The sequence below is a fragment of the Microtus pennsylvanicus genome, chromosome 1, assembly GCF_037038515.1.
Source record: "Microtus pennsylvanicus isolate mMicPen1 chromosome 1, mMicPen1.hap1, whole genome shotgun sequence".
In the NCBI taxonomy this organism is placed as follows: Eukaryota; Metazoa; Chordata; class Mammalia; order Rodentia; family Cricetidae; genus Microtus; species Microtus pennsylvanicus.
The window spans coordinates 124,979,147-124,997,551 of NC_134579.1; the positions used below are offsets into that span (position 1 = coordinate 124,979,147).

General features: G+C 46.8%; 1 protein-coding gene across 2 annotated transcripts in view; it reads left to right on the forward strand.

Annotated features, from left to right (window-relative positions):
* Coro1c (coronin 1C) overlaps nt 1–18,405 on the forward strand; it is a 74,868-nt gene that overhangs the window by 22,993 nt on the left and 33,470 nt on the right. For both annotated transcript variants that reach the window (XM_075983112.1, XM_075983121.1), the window contains exon 2: nt 4,682–4,881. In XM_075983112.1, the coding sequence (XP_075839227.1) occupies nt 4,687–4,881 (195 nt within the window). In that variant the 5' untranslated portion in view covers nt 4,682–4,686. The remainder of the gene's footprint in view (nt 1–4,681; nt 4,882–18,405) is intronic.

Genomic DNA, 18,405 nt, shown 5'->3' on the forward strand with positions numbered 1-18,405 from the left:
GTGTTGACTTGTAGTGTGTGTGAGACATCTTGTTTTGCATCAGAACTCAGGCCGCTTATAGTGTTCCTGCTTTGTAGTTTTGGGAGGCGCTTGTGAAGTGGCATCAACTCTGCTTTGTAGACTGCTGATGGAGCCACTGGACTGTGCTTCCAGCTTGCTTTCTCAAACATGCGCTCTTCATTCTGTAATGAGGGTATTGGGTTCAGAGGGTAAAGTAACTTGCTGACAAGTGGCAGAACTGGAGTTTGAGTCCAGATTATTTTAGGCCAGTTACTAGGATGGTGACATTTGTTGAGTGATGGTTTTTGTGTGTTGATACTAGATGCTGTAGCAGAGCCATCTCTTATGACTCATCGTGGAGTGCTCATGTAACCATCATGTCAACTTTATGTATGTGTCTGTCCCTACTTTCAGGCAGGACACTGACACAGGGTCTGTGGTTTATCCCGGTGAACTGTGGCCAGACTCTGTGCCATTCACACGCATGCTCACAGGTTCTGGAGCTTGCTCTTGGTACTGCTGTTCTCTGTTGTGTTTGAAGGGCTGGAGACTTTCTCTGCAGCCGAAGCAGCAGTGTCACAGGTGGACAGCTGGGCTCAGATTAGATTTGATCTTGAACATGAATGGGCTCAAACTCCCTGTCAAGCCCCAATTCTGCTTGGTTGAGTCAGCTCAGGCCAAGAAAGCTGGCTGCGCCTTCACACTGTGCTCTCGGCTAAAATTGTATTCTTCTATTGAACTGTAAGAACCTGTGATGCCCTTTTGTATATGTGTTGCTTTTACTGGCTAATGAATAAAGCAGTTTTGGCCAAAATGGCTTAGCAGAGTAAAACCAGGCGGAAAATCTTAACAGAGATATAGAGAGAAAGTAGGCAGAGTCAGAAGGATGAAGGAGAAGGACCTGGAACCTTTCGGTAAGCCACAGCCTTGTGGCAATGTACACATTAATAGAAATGGGTCAATTTTAGGGGTAATAGTTAGCTAGAAATATGCCTGAGTTATTGGCCAAACAGTGTTGTAATTAATATGATTTCTATGTGATATTTCGGGTCTGGGCGGCTGGGAAAGAAATCAACAGTCTCCACCTACAAACATGTAATTAGAATGAAAGTTAGCTTGACTTCATGTAAGGTGAATGGGACTGTTTGGTTTATTAAGGCTGAGTGGCCCATGCTGGCCCTTTACCTTGGTGAACTGAGGATGACCTTGAGATCCTGGCCTTCCCTGCAGGAATGCAGGTTTGCAGTACTACACCCAGCTCTCCTTTCTGTTTATGCTAGGGATTTACAGTCCTTGTGAGAGTGTCCTAAGATGCTCAGCTGAGTGTAGGAGGTGCCCACGGCAATCATTCAGTGATTTAGGCTTTTCTAAGTTTGTTGTCCGGTCTGCTCTCTGGGGGGCTCTGTTCCTGTCTTAATCCTGTGTGTTCACACTCACTTATTCCTTTGCTGTCATAGGTCTAGGACTTGGGGAGGGAATGGTGGTGAGTTCTCTCTCTCTCTCTCTCTCTCTCTCTCTCTCTCTCTCTCTCTCTCTCCCCCTCCCTCCCTCCCTCCCTCCCTCCCTCCCTCTCTCCCTCCCTCCCCCCCTCTGTCTTTCTCTTTCTGTCTCTCCCTCTCTCTCTGTCTATGTGTGTGTTACCTGTTTGTGGGTTTTTTTTGCCTACTTTTCTAGTGGTTTTTGTTTTGTGTCCTTTTAAAATTTGATTTTAGACAGAGTTTTTTTCTCTGTGTAGCTCTGGCTATCTTGGTACTCACTCTGTAGACAAGGTTAACCTCAAACTCAGAGATCCACTTGACTCAGCCTTCCAAGTGCTGGGACTAAAGGTGTGAGTCACAGACTTTTTCTTTTGGTTTTAATTTTATGAATTTGTAAAATATTTTAATCCTTAAAAACATTGACTAATCTAGTATAGTCTTTTTCTTTTCTGTTTTAACTATTTTTAAAGATTTATTTTTATTTATGGTATGTGAATATGAGTTCGAGTATCCACGGAGGCTGAGGAGGGTGTTGGAGTCACTGGAGCAAGAGCTACAGGCAGCTGGACGTGTGTGGGAACTAAATGTGGGGCCTCTGAGAGAACAGTAGAGACACTAACTGCTGAGCCATCTCTCAACTCCTTAAACTGACCTTTCTGGGGAGTGCTGGTGGGGACTCCAGCCTTAGTGGCTTGTAATACTGTTGGCTGTGAGGGCGGTGGCTTCTGAGAGCAACCAGTATGGAGGTGTGTGCCTCTCGTTTTTGCCACAGTGGAAGCTATGTCTGACTCATGCCTGAGGAACTCACACGATTTCATTTGAAGGCTGTTGGCTGAGTGTTAGTCCTTAGCATCTCTACCAAGCATTCAAAGTGTGTACATCTCAATAGTCAGCAGGGAAGGTCAGACAGCAGCTGGGCTCCAGAACACGGGGCTCAGCGATCTGCCACCGAACTTTTGCCTCTGCCTAGCCACACACCCCAGCATTGCAAAGAGGAAAAGGGGACAGTCTACACAAGCCTTGTGAAGACAGGAGGTTCTGGCATAAACAAACTCTTCTTCTGCATCTGAGCGTGGTTTCAGGGCTACACAAGAGGCTGTTAGAGGACAAGAAATAGAATTGCCCACCACATGTCCCACTTGGCACAAATGGACAGGTGCTGGCCTCTTCTGTTCACAGTGATCTGGTTTTCAACAGATTTGTCAGGGTTTGGCCACATGCCAGTTCCACTTAGCTTTATCCACGTTCCATTTGTCTGTTGAGCAGAATGCCATACAGAAGCAGACGGGAAAATTACATCAAGTGCCAGCTAGAAAACCTGAGTGGATGGGGCCTTGGCCTGAAGCACAAAGCTTTCCGTGTTCAGGTCCATCTGGCAACCCAGTGGGATTTGTCTAAAATGACCCATGAGGAGCCAAGGACCCCAGCTAACTGTCACCCACATTCCCCATGCCTAGCTTACTCTGCCAGATGTTGAGTGATCCGACATGAGACTCTCTCCATGGTCTCCTTTCTCTTCCACTGTGGCCTGTTCCATTTCTTCTGTCTAGCTGCCACCATCATCATGTCATCAGGCTGTTTTTGACTGCCCTGACTTTTAGAACAGTACCTGGCTCCTAACCTTTCCATGCAGGGTGGGATTGCCAGAGTCACTGTCATGGTAAGGTAGCCCCCATCAACCACTTCCCACTTAATTGCTTCTCCTTTTTCTAAGACCTGGCTCTTGACTCAGGTCGGATTTCCCATTCTTCACTGGGATGCTTAGCAGCCAGCAGTTGGTTTGGGTTGCTCTGAAGGGCAAGCCTGTTTCAGGAGGATAGTAGCCAGGCACTTGGAGACAGGGCAACTGCTTCTGTCTCTTGAGTCTGCATAGTTGGCAATGTGGAGTCGCTCTGGGGAGCCAGCACAACGCTCAGCCAGAGGAATGCTGATGTCAGGGAGAGGCAGATGTGTAAAAACTGGAAAATGACCCTGCAGGCTGAGGAGAAAGCCACCAGATCATAACTTGTTTGGGACTTTAGCTTCATATCTACAGGTATATTCCCTTTGGTATTTTCCCATCTCCAAAATAGGAAGGGTGGAATGAGCTTTCCCACCCACCCCTGAAAGATGGATTTTCCTTCATGATCATAAGTTAAAGCTATAGACTGGCTCTGGGTGTTATAAGTCTTACCAACATGGTCTGCATCACTGTCTGTGCTCTCCGTGTCCTGACACGGTCTGCAGTGCCCTCCGTGTCCTGACACGGTCTGCAGTGCCCTCCGTGTCCTGACACGGTCTGCAGTGCCCTCCGTGTCCTGACACGGTCTGCAGTGCTCTCTTGCTCTCCGTGTCCTGACACGGTCTGCAGTGCCCTCCGTGTCCTGACACGGTCTGCAGTGCTCTCTTGCTCTCCGTGTCCTGACACGGTCTGCAGTGCTCTCTTGCCCTCTGTGTCCTGACACGGTCTGCAGTGCTCTCTTGCTCTCCGTGTCCTGACACGGTCTGCAGTGCCCTCCGTGTCCTGACACGGTCTGCAGTGCTCTCTTGCCCTCCGTGTCCTGACACGGTCTGCAGTGCCCTCCGTGTCCTGACACGGTCTGCAGTGCTCTCTTGCCCTCCGTGTCCTGACACGGTCTGCAGTGCTCTCTTGCCCTCCGTGTCCTGACACGGTCTGCAGTGCTCTCTTGCTCTCCGTGTCCTGACATGGTCTTCTGTGCTCTGTTGCTCTCTGTGTCCTGACACGGTCTGCAGTGCTCTCTTGCTCTCCGTGTCCTGACGTGGTCTTCTGTGCTCTGTTGCTCTCCGTGTCCTGACACGGTCTGCAGTGCTCTCTGTGTCCTGACACGGTCTGCAGTGCCCTCCGTGTCCTGACACGGTCTGCAGTGCTCTCTTGCCCTCCGTGTCCTGACACGGTCTGCAGTGCTCTCCGTGTCCTGACACGGTCTGCAGTGCTCTCTTGCTCTCCGTGTCCTGACATGGTCTTCTGTGCTCTGTTGCTCTCTGTGTCCTGACACGGTCTGCAGTGCTCTCTTGCTCTCCGTGTCCTGACGTGGTCTTCTGTGCTCTGTTGCTCTCCGTGTATGCTGTAGAGGGAACTGGAGTTTGCAGTCTGACTACTTTTTAGGACATTAGACTGAATGCCAAGGTGTTCTGTTTTGCCAGCTACTGTTGCCAATTGTGGCCCATGATACATACTCATGTATCCTCTCTTCTTTTTGCAGACACGATGCGACGAGTTGTGCGGCAGAGCAAGTTCCGGCATGTCTTTGGACAGGCAGTGAAAAACGACCAGTGCTACGATGACATCCGAGTCTCCCGAGTGACCTGGGACAGTTCCTTTTGTGCTGTCAACCCCAGATTTGTTGCCATCATCATAGAAGCGAGTGGGGGAGGAGCGTTCCTGGTGCTTCCTCTGCACAAGGTGAGTGATGCCCCATTCTGGAGCTGGAGGTACAAGCAGTTGGTTTCTAAGTCGCCTTATGTGGGTGCTGGGAACTGAACCCAGGTCCTCTGCAAGGGCTAGCAAGTACTCTGACCCACTGAGCCAACTCTTCAGCCCCTGGCCTTTTGGATTTTGAGTTGTAAGTGGAATGTGAACTCAAGAAAATGTTCCGAGAAATGGGTTATAGCTCAATGGTAGATTGTTGTATCTCATTGTTTAGTGTACACATGACCCTGGTTCCATCCCTGTTGCCAGGGCAGGGGTGTTGGAGGGGTTCACACAGACACACAGGATTCAAGATTATCCCAGCTCTGGTAATAAGTCACAGCATAGGATCTAAGCTGTTTAACACGGTGTAGACTGAAAGGCCCTGACTGAGTGGCTCTGTCCATTGAGCTCTGTCCCAGATGGGCATGAGGTGGAGCTTTTGTGCACCTCTTCTCCTTAGCAGTAGGAGGAAAAGGGATTTGGTGAGTCCCGAACTCTGGATGGAGGCAAGGGTTTAGTGCCCTTACCGCCATGTGAAGATGCAGGCAGTGAGTACCGCTAGTTCCCTGCTGTGCATATCCACAGGGGACCTTGCCCACCCTCACATCTGCTTCTGAGCCATGTGGACTAGCGCACAGCTCACTATGGATCATGGGCTCTAAAAGCAGACACGGTGAAGTCAGCTTTTTTGTCAGTAGAGTACTGTTCCACATCAGGTGGAGGTTTCCCCTTGGGGAAACTTCTGGCTCTCCTGGAGTTCCTCTTGGGTGTTCATGACTAGCTTGTTTGTTTTCCATTTGTGTTTGACTTCTGTGGCTAGATTTATCACACAACTGAACCAGCTCTCCAAAGAATTAGGGAGATGGGTGCTCAGGGAACAAGGCAAACACTCATTTCCCGTGCAGCTTCTAATTGGCAAATGTGAACCTTGGAGATTTCTACTTTGATACCTTTGTTTCTGTTGACTAATGCCATACCATGGTAACTTAACCTGATTTTGGAGTGGGTTTGCACTGAATGTCTGTTGTGCTTTGCCCATACATCTGTTTAGTGTGTTCCTTTATTTTTCAAGGGTTTGTTTTTAATTACATATAGATGTAGGCAGATTTTTCTGTCCTGCCTGCTAAGACTTCTTATTAATTATGAAAGCTCGACTGATAGCTTAGGCTTGTTCTTAACTAACTCTTAGAAAAAGCATGGGATAAAACGGGACTTGCTGAACATAGCGGACAATGAGGACTACTGAGAACTCAAGAACAATCGCAGTGGGTTTTCGATCCTACTGCACGTACTGGCTTTGGGGGAGCCTAGGCAGTTTGGATGCTCACCTTACTAGACCTGGACGGAGGTGGGTGGTCCTTGGGCTTCCCACAGGACAGGGAACCCTGATTGCTCTTTGAGCTGATGAGGGAGGGGGACTTGATCGGGGGAGGGGGAGGGAAATGGGAGGCAGTGGCGGGGAAGAGGCAGAAATCTTTAATAAATAAATTAATTAATTAAAAAAAAGAACTTAAATTAACCTATATTTTTATTAATCTACTTTGTACCGTATGGCTTTTACCTCTCTCCCATTTTGTGTGTCCAACTCATTCTGTGTCTGACTTCTCCCCTTTCTTCTACCCAGTATTCTCTCTGTCCTGAAAATCCTTTGGCCATTTAACATTTTGCTAAACTAATCACAGTAACATCTTCATACAGTGTAAAGGAATATTCCACATCCACAAAAGGCTCAGTGGGTCCATCTTTGCTTTTGCACATGAGACTTTGAACCTCACAGCACTTCCAGCAGATCTATTTGGTATGGTCCTTACCTATGTTAAGTGTCTGTGTGCATGTAAGCATATGCATGCACCTGAGGGCACATGTGCACATGTAAGCCAGAGGCATTGGATCCCCTGGAGCTGAGGCTAGAGATAGTTGTGAGCCACCTGGTATGGGTAAGAGAGGAGAGCTCAGGTCCTCTTGGAAGAGCAGCAAGTGCTCTTAACCTCTGAGCCGTGTGTTCTTTTTATTACTATGGCTCAGGGCGGCCATCTGAGAGGACAACCACAGCTTGTCAGCCAGGTCAGGGACTCATGGTCTGTTTGGAGTTAAAGTATTTTTCTTTTTATAAACTGCGGGACAAATTCAAGACATTCTTTTCTTCAAAGAACTGGAACAAGCCAATTATGGAACCCAAAATAAACTGTGAATGGCTAATCTTCCACTGAGCTCAGACAGTTCCTTCAGATTCCACATCCGCAAAAGGCGCAGTGAGTCCATCTTCGCTTTTGCAAACCATGGGAGACTTTGAAATTCACAGCATTTCCAGAAGATCTGTTTGGTTTGGTTCTTACCTACATTAAATGGCCTGTGTTGTTCTGTAACTATCCTCACGGGAATGAGAATAGAGGAGTCCGTTGAACATTGTTATGCTTTGACTGGGAGATGGCTTAGTGGGTAGTGTTAGCATGAGAACCTGAGTTTGGATCTTCAGCATCATGTGATAAACTAGGCCCAAAATGCATGTCTATAACACTGTCACTAGGGGGGCAGAGGCAGGAGAAGCCCAGGGGCTCACTGGCTGCTTGTCTATCGAGAATAGTGAGTTCTCACTGAGAGACATTATCTCTAAAAATAAGGTAGAAAACAATAGAAGAGACCTCCGCTGTGCACACACAGGTGAATGCAACCATACATGTGTGCATACACAGATACACATATATTCTCCTTTGGAGGAGTCGTCTAGGTTCCTTCCATAGCTGGATTAACAATGATGTGAACTTAGTGACAGCATTGGAAGGTAGACCAGTGCTTGACGTTCTTGACTTCTCTCCTCAGCAAGCTTACAGCCGCTCTGCTTTTCAGACATTAATGCGCACAGTTAACTCTTTGTGTCAGAGGGGCTTTGAGGAAAAAATAAGGTCTGGGAACTGAAAAGCTGTGAAATCGAGTCCTGGCTGGGTCACCTTGTAGTGGGACATGGATCTGTCATTGTGTCCTTCTATTTCTCTTTCTCTAACTTAAAGAATGTGTGTGTGTGTTTTGTGTGTGTGTGTGTGTGTGTTTGTATATTTATCTCCCCCTGGTAATTCTGTATGCTCTCAGTGTGTTTCCTCTCCTATGGCCATCAGCTCTGAGGCAGTTTCTGTGTGGGTTCAGTATTCAGAATCCAGAAAGCAAATGTTGGTGTTCCATTGTTCCCCCTTCTTTCAAAGAACAGTTGCCAGGTCCCTGCCCAGCTAGAAAGGGTGGTGGTCAGTCCTGGGGGCCCTCAAGAGGTGCCCCTGCACAGTCCTGTGCTGTGATAGCAAGGCCTGGCCATGAGGCTGGGTGTCAGCTGGCACTGGTGTTTTTGTTCTTCCTAAGATGTTGCCTAGCTGCTGGGCATCAATAGCTGTAGAAAATAGGACCATCCATGTCCTCTATGTTGGCAGGAAATACCTACCCTGTAATTTATATATAACCCTAGGTATTTGCGTATGGATTGTGGACTTTACATTGTTGCTGATATTTCATTGTTTTTGACCATCACATGTGATGCGTTGGTTTGCTGTTTGTAAACTCAGTGCCTGCACTGCCAGCATTTTTGCCCTTTAGAAAGATTTGAATCTACTTTTTGTTGTGGTCATCCCCATCATTAAACCTCAGGCCTGACTCCTGCTAGTTAAGATCTCTGTCACCAAGCTGCACCCTACTACCCTGCACCCCAAACACTGTGGTCAGTTTTCTGATCTGCACCAGAAAGTATCAGATTGCTGCTACTGGCCCTGTGTGATGGTATACACCTTTATTTCCAACACTGGGGAGGCAACCTACATAGTTAGTTCCAGGCCAGCCAGTGCTACATAGTAAGATCCTGTCTCAGCACCCTGTCCTACCCAAAGAGAGAGAAGACAAAGAAAAGATAGCAAGGACTTGAGCTCTTGGTGAGCACCAGCTTGCTCTGCCTGCAACTAACTGCCTAAAGTTACTCTGAAAGAAAGGAGAGCAAGATGTGACTTTGATTTTATTTTTAAAAAACTATTTATTTTTATGTGTATGAGTGTTTTGCCTGTCTGCATGTTTGTGCAATGCCTGCAGAGGCCAGAAGAGGTCGTTGGATCCCCTGGAACTGGAGTGAGCCTCTCTGTGCATGCTGGGAATTGAACATGGGTCCTCTGGAAAGAGCAGCCATTACCATTGATCTTTTATCCATTGAGCCATCTTTCCAGTCCCTAGTTATGCTCTTAGTCCCTCTCAGAGGCTTCTGATGATTCTTTGGGACTCTGTTCACGCAGCAATATTGAGTGTGCACATACTGATCAAAGGGCTCATGACCTTTCAGAGAGTCTCACATTTAAAAGCTAATATCTGCCCACAGTAAATCACATTATTGTAATCTGAGAGTCTTGTTGATTAGATCCTCAGAGAATATAAATGAGTTAGACAGTCTCTGTCTTCTAGGACTTAAGATTCAAAATGTTAATAATATACTGAAGTAAGTGTGTGTGTGTGTGTATGTGTGTGTATGCACATACACAAGAACTGGCATACACATGAGCAGTCAGCATGTTGGATCATGTTTTAAGCATGCGATTTATGAGTTTTTTATGTGGATGATTTTATTAGAGAAAGTGATTGTTAGAAGCTCCTGCTGAGGAATAAGGAACGTTCTCAGCTAAAGTGTAGTGGGTTGGCTTAGCCCACGTGAGCACTGTCTCGTCTGTAATGTTGCTCACGCCATGGCATGCCACTCTACCCTGACTTGTATAGGTATGGTTTGGTGTGTTCTTGTTCTTCAGTCCTTCCGAGAATGAATAAGACATGGCAGTCTTGCGAAATGCATAAAGGCTTTGCGGTTTTGGTTAGCATGAGGAATAGTTTTTCCCTTGTTACAAGTATCCAAGCTGCCCTGTCTCCAACATGCAGGTTTTCAGTCCCCTGACAGTCTGCCAGGCTAGCATGAACAATCTTTCTTCTGTAGAGTAGCCATACTCATGATGTGTAGCTGAAGCAAACATCCCCTCCCAGCTATGAATCATGGAGACTCAAGCAAGCACAACAAGCAGCAGTTCCTGTTAGGCATACACATGAACTTTGGACCTCAGAGAACATGTCAGTCCTGCCTTAACAAGTAAGGGTGGAGGGTGCTCTTCAAGCTGTGTGCACTTGCTCTCCAGCTAGGATGGAGGATCCACACTGCAGGCTCCTGTCCCCCTGGTGCCTCTCCCTCCCACTTGACTATTCTGTTGTAAAGGATCTTTGTGTCTTGGAGTGACTACTGATTTCCTTGGTGCAATGACTGTCTGGAGAGGTATAGGCCTTGATAGGCTGACTGGGACTCTTTAACCTTTGTGCCACTGTCATCTCTTTGTCCCTTCAGTGTTGCTGGGCAGTACCTTTATTTATTTATTTAGATAGGTGTGTGTGCGTGCGTGTGTGTGTGTATGATGTTCATAGTGATTGCTCTTATGATGGTCAGAGGACAACTTGTGGAAGTTGTCCTTCCACCATGTAGGTCCTGGGCATTGGTCTCCAGTTGTCAGGCCTGGCTGTAAGAGCCTGTATCTACTGAGCAACCTCACTGGCTCCTGCACAGTTAGTTTCTCCCGCTACCTTGGGAACGAATATGTAAGACTGTAGGGATTTTGCTTTGTGGCTGTGAACTCCAGTCTTAACTCATTTTGTAGTCTGTCTCAACTATCAGTTGGTGAAAAAAAATCAGCAAATGCTCTCAGAATGTACAGAAAACAATCACTGGTCATTGTCTCGGTTCTTGCAGGAATGGTGCATAGCTCTTGCTAGACGCACTAGAGAACCCAATTCACTTTTTGCAACAACTGCCTTATGATGTTAAGACCCAAGTCTCAGATAGGACTAGGTTTGACGAGGACTACTCTAGAGTTTCTGTCATGTTTGGGAGAAGAAAATTTGATTCCAGTCAGTATTCCAAGTGTCTGATAATTGGTCGCTTCTTACTGTTCAGTACTCAGGTCAAAATCAGTCATGACTTGCTGAGCAGAGAAAAGCACACTTTGGGTTCTCTTGGTTGCTTGCAGTGCTGTGCTGTACCACAGGCTGCACCGTCACACTGTATTATGATTACTTTCTTACCCACTATAGACAGGGCCATCATTTGATCATACTTTCTTGATTCACTTGGGTGGAGAGTGTAAACCAAGTGACTGTCCAGCCTCTCAAAGTCTGTCCAAACAGTGTTGTGGGATCAATCTCCAAGATGGTGTCTGGTGACTCTGACCTCTGGTATTTGTGCCATTGTGTGGGTCTCTGGATGTGGTGGAAGTGTTGGAGCATGGCTTCTGAGAGTAGGTCATAAAGCCTAATAGCCTCTTTGGAGCTGCCATGTTGTGAGGACATTCAAACAACTCTGCGGAGAGGCCCGTGGACCCTCCAACAGTGCCGTGGACCCTCCAACAGTGCCGTAGCTCATTAGCTTATTCAGGACAGACCCTGTCCTTTGTTGTCCTATGAGACTTTGACACAAAACACTACATAACCAGTTTTGAATTCCTGATAGTAGAAGCTGTGAGGTGATAAATAAATGTTCATATTTAGGCAATTGTGTTTTGGGGTAACTTGATAGGCAGGCAGCAACTGTAATATAGGTATTATCAGACTATAGTCTTTGACATATAATGGTTGTTTACACTCCATATGTGAGCAGTAAGAGTTGTGCTAGCTAGTTTTATGTCAGTGTAACATAAGCTAGAGTTATTTGAAAGGAGGGAACCTTAGCTGAGACAATGCCTTTATAAGATCCAGCTGTAAGGCATTTACACACTATACTTTGCAGTTAGATGCACGCCTCCTTCATGATCTTGCCATAATCCAGATTTAATACTCACCAAACCCGCCCTACCACCTTGTCATTTGGGACTCCAAACTGAGGCAGGAGGATCTGAGGACAGCCTGAATTCCATGGTGAGATCCTATCTGAAAAACCAAAACACAACCGAAAGAATATATGCTAGGTCAGAGCAAAGACTCACAGTGAGTCCTGTAATATGAACCACTGCTATTCTGTCCATAGGCACATAGCCATCATCTGCAATGAAAATGCCATTAAACAAGATGGTGACTCCTAACTCCAGCCATTCCTGTGGCCCTCAGATATGTTGACAGAAGCTGTAGATACAGACATTAAAAAGGATTCTTCTTCCTCCAGAGGGGAAGGGAAGAAGATCTGCCCTTCACCTGTTTCTCAGTGAATCTCTCTCAAGTCTTGGCTGCCTTTCCCACTCATGGGCTGAGCCCTGAGGTTTCACTTCTGTTCTTGCCTTACTGTATAGTGTCCCATCTCTATAGAACAGAGAACCACCTGTTACATTGTCGGGGCACAGCAAGCATATACTGAGGGATCAAGAAAGTGCTTCCAGGAGACTGCATTCTTTTGAAGCAGTGTGGGACATCTGTGAAAGCCTAAGGGCCAGAAGGCTTGGGAACTGGCTGCAGATTGGACTCCCCTCTGCTCCTCGCTGCAGGCTGGTGCTGATGAATTGCTCCCTAGATCATCTGCCTTCTGCCAGTGGCTATCTTTGCATGTCACTGTATCCCTGCCTTTGCCATCATTTTGCCTGTAAACAATCAGGAAATTTCTCACAAATTGTTGAGAACAGTCTCTCCCTTTACCTGATGAACACAGATGACATCAAGTAGACTCATCAGTCCCAAAGGGCTGCATCAGAGTCTCAACATGAAACCTGCCCTTGGGCCCTGTGTGCAGGAAGGCCACATCTTAGGTGGCTAGCACCTGTCTCAACCTGGGTATCTCCACAAGGTAGAAAATAAATACCAAAAGGCATATTGATTTATGCTTTTTAGAAATCGATAGTCTCATTGAAAGCCGACCCTGTCAAGTTGTTGACCTGCAATGACTTTTTCCTAACCACATTGAGCAGGTCCCACTGGTCTCTTTGGTGATATGCCTCACTCTTGCCATACAGTGTACTGGCCCTGGGTCTCTCTGAAACAGGGGTTCTCTGAAGGTAGAGGGACTGTGACCATTCAGCATGACCGTGCTGCAGAGGAATCCTGAGGTAGAACATATGGTGGGTGTCACAGTTTAGGAGATGGCTCAGAAACACTATATAATCGATCTATGAGTTGTGACCTCCCCCTTGGGAAAGGTTGAGGTCTGGTCCGTTTAAAACTGAACTCAGCATTGAAGAAAACAAGTTTGGTCTTTACTTTTATCCTCTTCCTCTCCCTTTTTCATGCCTACGAAACCAACTGCAACTCATTGCTTCTGTGAGCCTACACTTGTTCCAGCAGCCCAGTCTGTGGTCAGGTGTGTAGCCACACCATGTTTGAATGGACTCCTTCATATTCGTGGCTTTGATTTTGGACCACACTCAGTGCACAGTCAGTCAGCTGCACGTTAGCATCATGTCTGCCAGTTTATTGTGTATGTTGTCATCAAAATATAGCACTTGAGCTCTTTTCAATCCAGTGAACTTCAAAAATTTCTGCTGATTGTTCTGCTGTACATCTGGCCTCTCTGTATCTAGGGTTCATCCCAGTCAGAGCCATTCTTACTCACCTTTCAGAAGGGCCCCACATACCTTAAGGAGCTTAACTTCTTGTCTGAACTGTGGCCTCTGAACCAGGTCGCACAGATCTCTCCAGTAATGTGCCTATCCTTTGTCCACGAAGCTTCTGGGGCTGGTGGCAAGGAGCATCTTGAGTCTGCTTAGCAGAGTGAATGGACTTTTCATTATCTGCTTCGATCCCTCTGTATGTTATTCCTTTGATGTGGACTCCTAATTGAATCATCAACATTTTTATACAGGTGCATATCATTAGTGTGCTCTTCAGGACAGAGAACAGCAGGGTCATCTCAAGCAGAAAGATATCCCTGAACTGCTTTGTGGTGCCCCGAGAACTCTTCTCATAGAAGTCATTCATTTGCTTCAAGGGTCTGTGGTGTCTCTTAGGGTGCCAGTCACTTCTTCATCGGGCGCAACACTAAGGCCTCTGTAGACATTCCCCACTGGCTGTATTGTACGGCGTCAGTCTTGAATGGCACTCTCCAGGAATCACAAAACTTGGGTCTGACTCATACTTCTGGTTTCCACAAGACAGTGGTGATTGATCTGAGCAATGTTGAAAATGAATGTATGTGCGGGTGTAATTTTATCCAAAGTCATGGTTCTTGTCCAACAGGCTCATCTCATTGTCTGAGAAGATGACTTCTGAGTTGAACAAGTTTCTCATGGTAGGAGGAACCAATTGGTTGGTACTTTTCTTTGTCTGCTGGTAGTATGCCCATAGTAGGCTTCACATCCCACACAAGCTCAGAGCATGGAAGATGGGAGTGCTGTCACTTCCACACCACACAGCTACTGCTGCACTGTGCCTGCTGCCATTCGAGGATGACAACTCCACCTGTGGGCAGGAGGTTTTGTCTAGGTAATTGGTTTTTGATTGTTTTTGTTTTGTTTTTCAAGACAGGGTTTCTTTGTGTAACAGTCCAAGCTGTCCTTGAACTAGCTCTTGTAGACCAGGTTGGCCTCGAACTCACAGAGATCTGCCTGCCTCTGCCTCCACCTCCTGGGTGCTGGGATTAAAGGCGTGCACCACCACCGCCCAGCTCTAGGTAACTGTTTTTAATAACCCAGTGCTGAGCTTTGTGACTGCATCAAGTGCTCCAGCCCTGGGTGATGAATCCCACCTAAGGCTAGAAGATGAGGAAGATTGTTTGCAAAGCCCCATCAGTGTACAATCTGAGAAGTATGGGGATGTGTTCTGCCCCAGGAAGGCAGTGGTGTAGGTTGATTTTCTTGGCATGGGAGAATGGCATGCTAGAGGAAATGGATCTGATCATTTGTGTGTCACATGAACCAACACTGTAAGTCAGAAGTTGTTGAAAGTAGCTTTATGGTAGAAAATCACACATTTGTTGGGCTTTTTTTCTTCTAATATGAATTGTGCAGAATTGTCATTTTCCTTGAGAGCATGTGAAGAACCCAACAAACGCTCAGGTCCTGTAACGCTGCACCAACCAGATGTCTTCCCTTAACCTCAGGAGGAGGCAGGGGCTTGAGTGGGATGCCATATTTCCATCCAGCTGTGTTTGAAGGATGTTCTTCATGAGCTGTGAGCTTTGCCCTTTGTTTGGCTGCTCTTTCCTGCGGAATTTGAACCTGGTACAGGAGCGACTGCCTCAGACCGCAGGCCTTTTCTTATTTTGAACTTCCATGTCCAAATCTTCCATTTTGTTGTTGTTTTTTTCTTTCCTATTATATGTGAAGGACCAGGGATCTTAGGGACTTGTAGTCTAGTTGAACCTTTTTGCATTCTCTCCCTGATGGAAAGCTTAACCAGACAACAGCTTGGTCTTCCTGCTATTGGCCCAGATAGTGTCAGGTGTTCAGTCTCCATGTGTGCCATACGTTGTGATAGTAATGAGATCCCAACAGCTCTGTCCTGAGGATTTCCTTTAAGTGCAAGGCACTGAGCTGATAAGTTCCTCCTTTCACAGGCGATTCAAAAGGAGCTCAGGCTCCCATGGTGCGCTTCTGTGTGACCCACTGTGCCAGCACCTGCCAGATTTGCATTGGCTGCATTGCTGTGTCAGCTGAACATGCTGACAGGCGATTTTCCTTTCCACGAAGAGTGATGCTGATTGTCCACTGTATAGAGGTGGCTGTTTGGCACTTCATAGCTTTTGGTGTTAATGGAAGAGGGTCTTATTACGTGCCATTTCTTGGTGTGTTGTGAGCTGCCTGTCCACTGTCTACTGAAATAGTCTGTCTGATGCCTCCACACACTCTGAAGTGTGTGGGCCCTGAAAGGCTGGGGGATGGGCTAGGGATGCAGTGGGAGGGCACCAGGTGCAGAACAATGACTTCTAAATTATGTCCTGAGCTGCCAGCCACATGAGTGCTGCATGGCCTCATTACCACATGAAGTGCCACAGAAGGACCCTTTCATTTCCTCCTAATGCCTGTGTTTTCCAGACTTATTGGAGGGAGCAAGGAGGGAAAGCTCTGCTCCCCCCCCCCCCCCCCCCCCCCAGTTAACAACGAGGCACAAAGTGCTGGCAGAAGGAACCTCACAGTGTGCCCTGGGGCTATTTTTGATGACTGCAAATGGCTGTGACTCACTGAGAGTATGCCCAGCAGATGATGGTTTCCACCCCACCCCCACCCCCAGATGAGCAGGCAGCCTGTCCTTTGTACATCTCCTCACCTCATCCAGCTTCTGCCGCTGCAGTTCACGGATGTGTCCCCAGCAGCCGGCCTGCAGGCCTGACTGTCTCTGACAGTGGTTTTTACCATATATGGCCATCAGTGCTCTGGGGCTGACAGCTGGCCAGGATAATTTCCTCCCTTTGCTTTGATTGGCTGCACAGCTGCTTGGAGAATGATGGGATCTGAAAGTGTGTGGTGAGAAGCCACCTAGTCCAGGCAGGGAATGTTTAACTCTTTGCTGGGTTCCTGGATATCGTAAGGTCCTCACTGAGCACACCAGTCGCTGCTCCCAGACTAAGTCCTCGGTGTGGAATGAACACATTTTTGCAATGTCCTCTACACATGCAGCAAACTGTTCTTGGCAAGTTGAAGATCCTTGCTGCTTGGGTAGAGAGACCTGTAGAGTTCAGGGAAGACTGAGCTGGGGTGCGTGTTTGCTGGTGGTAAGTGGGTTTCATCTGGCAGAACTGAGTCCTGCAGAAGTGACACCTGCCACTGAGTTGAGTCTGCACTCCACTCCTCTACCTGGTTCACAAGACGCAAACTGTGCTGCAGCTCCATTTGCTCACTAGGACAGATTAGACAACCACTTCCTCTTTAATGGTGGGACACCCTCTATAGTGCACTTAGATCTATACTCCTGTTCTTTTAAGCTGAAAAGCTGGTTTGACTATATTCTACCCAATCATGGTTTTGACTATATTCTGCCCGATTATGGTTCTTGATTTTTGTCTGATCTCAGCTCAGAGGTGTCACATGAAAGTATGATGATCAGAAGTATTGGGTTTTTACTTTGTAAATTTTTTCTCAAGTCATTTAAGAAATACTGGGTTGGCCATTGCGGTTAGGATTGGCACACACCTTTAATCCCAGCACTGAGACAGAGGCAGGCAGATCTCTGAGTTTGAGGCCAGCCTAGTCTAAATACTGAGTTCCAGCCAGCTAAGGTTACATAGTGATACCCTGTCTCAATAAACTAAATCCCTATCCTCCACAAAGGAAATCCATTTTTCAGGTTGCTGTTTTGTATTTTTTGAAAGCAGAGAGGATACTGATTGTTATGAAGCATAGGAAAGAACTCCTGTGGGCTGGTGGGAGCCCCAAACAGGTTCAGTTTGGGGCTTTTATTGTTCTGTTGCTATAAGGATTGCATTTAGGACTGTGTGTCTGTCCATTATTCTACCACTGAACTACATCCCAGTGTGGCTTATTTGAATAAGAACATGTTAACTTTTTCACTCTTTTTTGCCTTCTGATGAAATATTCATAGTTTTATAGTAATATCTCTCAAGTTCTCAATGGGCTTTACTTTAGGTCTGATCTATATTAAATCCAGTACTTGGGCAGCAAGATGCCTCAGCAGACAAAGGTAATTGCTGTCTAAGTTTAATCCTAGAATATCTTTAAAGTGAAAAGAGAGAAGCTTCTCCACAGACTTGCCCTCTGACTGCCACATGAGTGATGTAGCATGTACGTGACCTCCACCATACACACACACACAGTAATAAATTTAAAAATTATTTTGAAACATGGGCATGGTGGCATACACCTTTAATCCTAGCACTTGGGAAGTAGAGTAAGGCAGATCTCTGAATTCCAAGCCAGCCTGGACACTATATAAGAGGCCCCGCCTCACAAAAAAGAAAGTTGTTGAGTCCAGCTCTTGAGGCAGCCTGTTATGCAAAGGTTACCTGTGTGCCATAGGCACAGTCTGTTTTCCCTCAGACCACACCTCCCCTGGCAGCCTTTGCTGCTGGCTTATTTTACCTCACAGCGTAACTCAGTCTGTTTGACTCCAGAACACGCCCACATACCTGAAGGCTGGTGTTTCTGTTCTCTTAAAACAAAACTTCTCCTTGTGTTTCATCAGCAAGTCCCCCATGGTGTGCAGCTAGTCCCTGTGGAGCAGCTGAGCGCACAGATCCTAGCAGAATATGTACTCCGTAAATAATTCTCTCTTAGAAAAATGAAGCTGGAGAAGGCAGCAGCTTCAGCAGATGCCCTTTCCTGACTCCTTTGAACCCTGCTCCTGTGAATGGAGCCCTTATGCTTTACTGAAACTTTCCTTTACTTCCAAGCACGGGTTTGATTCCATTCTCCCTGCTGAAGTTCACCAGTTCTCAGTCTATTGACCCAAAGCTGGAAAGGAATTGTTACTGAAATATGGGCACATCAAATGGGTTTGTCCTCATTTTTTCCTTAAATAAAAAGCAAACATTGGAAAGACTGAGCTGCTCTTCCCGAGGTGGCTTCCCTTCTCTAGTCTGGAGTGCGGCTCACTGGACCCTCACATTTGCCTGGCCAGACCCAGTTTGGAACAGAGGCCTAGCTAGGAAGTTGG